Source organism: Morone saxatilis, unplaced genomic scaffold, assembly GCF_004916995.1.
Source record: "Morone saxatilis isolate NCDOM2014 unplaced genomic scaffold, NCSU_SB_2.0 Contig4, whole genome shotgun sequence".
Classification (NCBI taxonomy): domain Eukaryota; kingdom Metazoa; phylum Chordata; class Actinopteri; family Moronidae; genus Morone; species Morone saxatilis.
The window spans coordinates 11,939,665-11,947,299 of NW_023339984.1; the positions used below are offsets into that span (position 1 = coordinate 11,939,665).

The 7,635-nt window shown below is 35.9% G+C and overlaps 2 protein-coding genes across 2 annotated transcripts in view; both read right to left on the reverse strand.

Moving 5' to 3' along the window:
- oxa1l (OXA1L mitochondrial inner membrane protein) overlaps positions 1–810 on the reverse strand; it is a 5,129-nt gene extending 4,319 nt beyond the window's left edge. Inside the window, exon 1 of the mRNA XM_035675760.1 lies at positions 802–810. Coding sequence (XP_035531653.1) covers positions 802–810 — 9 coding nt within the window. The remainder of the gene's footprint in view (positions 1–801) is intronic.
- Positions 275–7,635, reverse strand: part of LOC118337749 — a 9,437-nt gene continuing 2,076 nt past the window's right edge. Inside the window, exons 8-12 of the mRNA XM_035674850.1 lie at positions 3,570–3,701; positions 3,355–3,477; positions 3,215–3,252; positions 2,987–3,027; positions 275–2,875 (exon numbers count right to left, since the gene is read on the reverse strand). Of these exons, the coding sequence (XP_035530743.1) occupies positions 918–2,875; positions 2,987–3,027; positions 3,215–3,252; positions 3,355–3,477; positions 3,570–3,701 (2,292 nt within the window). The 3' untranslated portion in view covers positions 275–917. The remainder of the gene's footprint in view (positions 2,876–2,986; positions 3,028–3,214; positions 3,253–3,354; positions 3,478–3,569; positions 3,702–7,635) is intronic.

Consider the following 7,635-nt stretch of genomic DNA (forward strand, 5'->3'; position numbering starts at 1 on the left):
GGGAGTTTTTCTAATAATAGAGGGGGTAATATATGTCATACAGATTGTAAAGCCCTTCGAAGTAAATTTGGGATTTGGGAAACATAAAAAGTAGTATAACACAGTATAACAGTACATGACAGTGTAACGCAATCTCTCCTGCCATCATAATTTATCACTTTCCACAAAAACAGTGTTAATCCAAGCATTTGTTTTATTTTCTCCTTATTTAATTATTTATTTCTTCAAATCAGCATCATAATTGCACAAATAACACAAATAGTTAGGTCCAAGACATAAAATCTAAAATAAAATAAAATAATAATTTTTAAAAAAGTACAAGTGCTTTATAGTAAATAACACTGAGGCTAATAGGCCTAACTAATTGAAAATAATTGTATTATTTTACAGTAAAACAGTACAACAAAACAACACATTGCAAATAAAATTTAAATCAAATATCTTTACATTTGTATTATAATTCTCTACACAATCCTTTGTCGATACAACATATATGCCACCTATTTATATATTTCTATTTTGAAAACAAAATGTAAAAGGTTGGTACGTCTTTAACTGTATATGTACCGTAATGACTCAGTCAAAAATAACTATTTGTGTTGTCTTGGACAATTTTTTCTTAGTCAGAGTCTGATCCCAGGTTTTTCATGTTTTTACAACCTGACAAACGTGGAATATGGCTTATAGTTTTCTTCTTTTTCTTTTTTTCTTTTGTGTTTTTCTTCCATGAGATAAACCTCAATTTCCTTTTTTCAGAGTTTTGCTTTAGTTTCTTTACAGAAGTTGAATAAATTGTAGTACTTGCCTCATTCTTATCTTCCGCATTTTTATTGGCCCCTTTGGCTCCACGTTTCTTTGACTCTGGCAAAAGGGAATCACTTAGTTTTAATTTGTGAACAGCCTCTGACTGAAGTGTCCTATTGTGAGGTTTCCTCTACAGTTCCTATGTGTTTCGTCTCACAACTTATTTGAGTGCCACTAGGGGTTTCTGTAATCTCTTCCTCAATTATCTTAACTTGATATGTCTTCTTTGAACCACGTCTTTCTTCCACTCTATCTTCTACACTGTCAACTCCCTGATTCTCAGTCAGTCTGCTGCTTCCTGCAGATCCTGTTCGTCTAAGAGAAGAGTCTGCTCTGTCCTGAATAGGTTTGTTATATCCTGTCTCTTCCTGCTCTTTGGTCTCTACAGCAACATCTTTATTTATTGTATGTCTAACATTAGTTTCCTGTCTGACATCTAAACCTCTAATGTTCTGAACTTCTACATCTCGACCAAAGTGTTGTTGTCTCTCTGATGTTTCTCTACTTTGTGAATGTTTATCATGTCCTCCTTTTTGTTCCTTGTCTCCTTTAACATCCCTCTTTTCCTCTCTGTGTTGCTCACGTCTTTTATACTTGCTACTACTTCTCTGTTTACTCTCCTGATCATCTTTTGGCATCTTCTGTTCACTATCACATACTCTTCTATTGTCTTGAATCTGATGAGAGCAGAGATCATATTTTGTCAGGAGAGTACTTCTCCCTGATGCCAACCCCCTTTCATCTGCTCCAGTTTTTCCTTCCCTGTCTACCTCAACGACTCTTTTCATCCTCTCCTCATCTCCCTGTTTGTCCACACTAGCAATCTTGTAGACGTAATCTTGTCTAACTTCCTGTGTACCTCCCAGATCTTCACTTATGTTCTGTCTAACACCATCTAATCCTCCACTGTCTTGATATGTTTTTGTCTTCTTTGGACCACGTCTTTCTTCCACTGTATCTTCATTATATTCAGGTCTTATTTTTTGTTGCCTGTGTCTCGTCTTTTCAACACTGTTAACTCCCTGTTTCTCAGTCAGTCTGCTGCTTCCTGTTCGTGTAAGAGAAGAGTCTGCTCTGTCCTGAATAGGTTTGTTATATCCTGTCTCTTCATGCTCTTTGGTCTCTACAGCAACATCATTATTTCTTACACTAGTATCCTTTCGGACATCTAATCCTCCAATGTTCTGATCTGCTACATCTCGACCAAAGTGTTGTCGACTCTGTGTTTCTCTACTTTGTGAATGTTTATCATGTCCTCTCTTTTGTTCCTTGTCTCCTTTAACATCCCTCTTTTCCTCTCTGTGTTGCTCATGTCCTTCATACCTGCCACTGCTCCTCTGTTTACTCTCATGATCATATTTTGGCATCTTTTGTTTACTTCCCCCTGATGCCAATCCCCTTTCATCTGCTCCAGCTTTTCTTGCCCTGTGTACCTCAACGACTCTTTGCATCCTCTCCTCATCTCCCTGTTTGTCCACACTAGCAGGCTTGACCTGTGTACCTCCCAGATTTTCATGTATGTTCTGTCTATTATCATCTAATCCTCCACTTTCTTGATGCTCTGCGTCCCTGTTGAGGTCTCTCCTTTCTGACTGTTCATCACCTGAAATCTTTCCATCCTTGTCTCTGTTTACATCCATTTCTCGCTGCGTGTCCAAACAAACTTGAGGATATTCTTCTCTCACATTCGTGTTGCTGATTTCCTGTTCCTGCTTCTGAACATTATATGATGGGTTGTGTATGTCACAACCCTCCAGACCCTCCTGTGGTCCCCTCTGTCTAACATCATCTGGTATTTCACTACCATTGCCCTGATCCTCAACACTCTCTTCAAGTTCAGTTTCTCTAGAGAAGGTTTCTCTCTTTTCTGCCTGCTCATTGGTTTCTGCATTTCTGTTTAAGGAAACAGCCACTGCAGTGTCATTACCCGCTTCTGCTGCCATCTCAATCTCCTCTATCCTTCTCATCTTTACATCGTGACTCTGGTCATAGATATCAATGATATCAGACGGGAAAGCTCCAGGAGGAGACACCTCCCTGATGTCTTGAGTACAAGTATCTGCAGCATGCACTGGGAAGATAAAAAGGTATAAAGTTATAAAATAAGTTCAGATAAAATACCAAACAATTTAATGCATTCATTCACATTTCACATCAGTAAGCATAATGACAATGTTCTTACCTTTCCTTCTCCTATAAAACAGAAGATAAGCACTGCTGGATCTAGTGAGAGCAATGTGGAAAGAAATGATTAATTATTATTAAAGAAAAGTTATTTTCAAATAAATGTTTAATACAGGGGCTTTCTGTTGTACGTGCACTGTTATGCATCCTGTGGATATACTCAATCCAAAAAACTCAATTAAGAAATCATTTATGGTAAGCATGAAATAAAAGGACTAAAACTTACGTCTCCAAGTTGTCCACCTGGAATGGCTGATAATCTGACTGTTGGTGAAAAGAATAATCAAACATAATGTGATAAATCAATGTTTTTTTGCACTGTAATATGTAACTTTGAACAATACTGGTCTTAGTGATCAGTCTTACCAGTGAGACTCTGGTATCATCAAAGGTATACCATCTCTCATCATCCTTGATTGTTGCAGTGTAGTGTCCACTTCTAAGATCTCCAAAATGATCCACAACTGCGTACAGTTCATATGTCTGATTCTGATCATCAGGAGACAAAATGACAGACATTAGCACCAGGAATGAAAAATAAATGTGTTCTGATAAAACAGTAAAATATACTGTATATATACCTCTGGTATCTGTAGAGTGCAGGGAACCTCCACAATGCAGTTGTTTTTGACATATGTCATGTAGCTGTAGTTGAACTCAAACCTCTTCAACAGCAGCATCAAAACCTCTGGATGACGCTTTATTACAGATTGCTGAATTAAAAACACAGATCCCCAACATGTTTTATCAAGTTATTATCATACATTTACAACACCATGAACTCTTAATAAAGTCATTTCAAAATCAGAGTTATAGACAAATCAGTTAATGTGTCATTACTCACAGCAGTTAATGTGTCATTACTCACAGAAGTAGCATCAGATTTATCATCACAGTGCTCACAGTACATCTGGTTTTCTCCGCTGAACTCTGTGGTTCTGAAATACTCTTCAATGCCATCCACCTGAAATATGCACCAGTGTCAGTCTTAGCTGTTTTCATGTGGTCAAGAAGTGCACTGTTGCATCTCAGGTTTCATTTGTGATTTTCATGTTTTCTGGCCAACTAATATCGAAGTCCAGTAAAAATGCAGTGCCTAAGACTCTTCTTATTAACCTAAAGACCAGTACGTCCATGTTGTTTTTAACACCCAGTTTACAGCCAACTTTAGATTAATGCTTGCCAACTGTCTAAAATAACCTTTGTTCTTTATGTTGCATCCACTGAGGCCGGAATGGTATTTTGCATGGAATCATGCAAATCTGAAAACTACATTGAAACCAAACAATGATGTCATACCAGGTATTTCATTACTTTTCAAAATTAAACCACTTGCTGGGACATAGATGTCACGAGCCTCAGGTACAACATACTTTGAAAGCTTCAACACACAGTGCAGTAGCATTTCTCTGATATGTGTGATTCACTGTTGAATTTATTGCAGCACACACAGGAAATCTGGCATTTGTTACATTAATGGACTTCACTGACAAACCACTATTTTGTCTTGTTATTGTTATATGTGTCTCTAATGTCTAAAGCTGCAAACATTTGATTAAGTTATGAAGTGTGTTAATGTGCTGATGATAGTTTCTTTAAAACATCACAGGGCTTGTGAGGTCAGATCAAAATGTTTGTACATCTGAAAAACTAATATGAAAATAACATATTTAGTTTACTAGATATCTCCTGAACAGCTTTAAAGTTTTCAGGATGTCAGATCCTTACCACACTGTAGTGTTCACTGTAGGAATTCACCAATGCAAGAGGAAGATGCCAAAATGCCCCATCAGTGTCAGTCTCTGTAAAACATGTAGAACATTTGGTCCTGTGTGTCAACTGTCCGTGGAAGATCTGAAAGCACAAAAATACAGAGACTGGGTAAAAAGCATCTGCATTTAATGTACAGATTGTCTTTGATTTTGATTATCTCTTTACCTGTGATGCCTCAGAACTGGTCAGATTTAAAATCTTTTCAAAGTACTCAGCAGCATCATGTTCTTCATACACTGAGGATGAAAAGAATAAGAAGAACATGAGATAATGTTGTCTATCTACGGAGATTTACTGACTGTGTGTAGGACGCAGATATTCAATATTATTTAAGATGACTAACACGTGTGAGATAAAAGATAAACTGATAACATTTACCAAGAAGTAGGTTTGATACTTTAACATATTTTTACTGTACCTCTGTCAATGCAAAGCTTCTTTGTGATGTTATAGGTGTACGCTGTATGTCCTTTTAAATCATCAAACAAGGTTTTTAGATGACGATCGATGCCCTCAGTGTCAGGATTTTCACTGGTGTACCTAAACAAAGTTAATACATGCTTCCCTTGAGTGATACAATTGTGTACTGTAGCCTCAATTCAATATGAATCAATAAAGACCAACACTACAAGACATGAAGTTGAACTAACACACCTTTCCACAGCTTCTGTGAAGTCTTTGGTCATGAACATCACCTGTAGCACACTGTTCAGGTAGCTTGTTGCTCCTTGGTTTAACAAGCCATGGTACTGAACTGTTGGGACGAGGTTGTTCATAATTCATGTAAATTAACTGTCCTATGTAATTACAGTTACTGTGGATGAAAAATGTAAATGACCTACCTGCATTGTATCGGAACATCTTTCGAGCACTTTCCAATAAATTCATTTTGATACCTTTAATTTTCAGTCCACATAGAGATAGAGATCATCCACTGCAACAAAAACTGATACACTGAAGAAAACAGAAGAAACGATACGAGCACACCTTCAGATGGAAGTTAAAGAGATTTTTACTGATAAATGGAAAGTTGTTTTGCACAGATGTGCAAATAATTGCAAACATACAGCAAGACGTCTCCCTTCAAAATAAAGAAAATACTTTCACTTTCACTTAAAGACTCACCCACTGAAATGATGCATTCAGTGTTTTTCGGAAATATGGTAATTACGATCATGCAAATGATAGTAAGAAGGTTAAATGGCAGACACTGTTAAAAATTGTGCGTGAGAGAAGGATTTTGTGCTTAGCACACTCAACATAAAACACTGTTTATGTGGCAGATTCATTATGAAATTAAAACTGTTTAGGTAATAAACACATAAATGTGAATAATAGGAGTCAATTCTTTTATGTCAGAACTCTTGCATGTTCAGCTGTCATATGGAAAGATCATAAAAGTAAAACTTATTATATATTTTTAACATCGGATCAAAACAAACCTGTCATGTGAATTCCTGTAAATGTGTGAGATTGAAAGTGAAAATTAAATCTCTTAACAGTGACACAACACAGACAGGTATTTATATCTCAAATATGTATTTCCTTGTACAAAGTGTTCTCAGATCAGTTCCCAGGTAACTTTAAACTGGTAGAACAAGGATTAAAAATAACATGTGACAATCAGACTGACGATGTGGAAGTTAACAGTGAGAGTGACTAATAATCCTGAACACAGTCTCACAGATTGGTGCTGTCAATACCAGACTCTGCTCACAAAAGTAACAATTTTGGTGATTATTATATTCTTAATCTTGGTTTCTTGTAATTGTACTATTTTTGGGAGTTTTTTAATAATAGAGGAGTCATATATGTCATACAGATGTGAAGCCCTTTGAGGTAAATTTGTGATTTAAGCAACATAAATAAAATAACTTATGACTTTCCACAAAAACAGTGTGAATCCAAGTATTCGTTTCATTTTCTCCTTATGTAGTTTTTTATTTCTTCAAATCAGCATCAGAATTGTACAAATTACATAAATATTTCGGTTCAAAGTGATAAACATAAAATCTAAAGCATCTATAACATCGGTCAGAGAGCACTGTAGTAATGGTAAAAGTACAAGTGCTTTCTGGTAAACAACACTGAGACTAATAGGCCTAATTCATTTAAAATAATGCAGTATTTTGTACTATTGTACAGTAAAACAGTACAACAAAACAACACATTACAAATAGAAATTGAATAAAATATCTTTACATTTGAATTATAATTCTCCAACAATCCCTTGTCGATGCAACATACATGCCATCTATTTATATATCTCTATATCTCTATTTTGAAAACAAAATGCAAAAGGTCGGTACGTCTTTTACTGTAAATTTAAATAAGGTGAAAACAGCAACAAAAGACAAAAATCAGATGATCGTTAAGTCTGTGAATTTGATTTCAGATGAACAAAAACATGATCTTGTGTTTCTTTAACTTTACATTTGTATTAGGTTTTCTATTGCGTTACTTCCTATTACAGATTGTCACAATAAATCAGCACTTTAACCTAAAACAACCCTCTCTCTTTTAAATCTTTAACATTTGCTGCTCTTTACACAGAAACAATCCTGTGGAAAACAGGAACTGATCATTTTTACTAACCCTAACCCTTACCTAACCCTAACCCAAAGGGAAAATATTCAGTACAATACTGTCAAGCTGCCAACTGATCTCTGGCATGTAGCTATTGCTACGTATCAATATGCATCAATCAAAACCTTAAATGAAATCTGTGGATCACCATAATGACTGGACAAAGTATGTATTCGTCTTAGTCAGAGTCTGATCCCAGGTTTTTCTTGTTTTCACCCACTGAAAAACCTGAAAAGCAGCAGGTAGTTTTGTTTTTTTTCTTTTTTTCTGTGTTTTTCTTCCATGAGA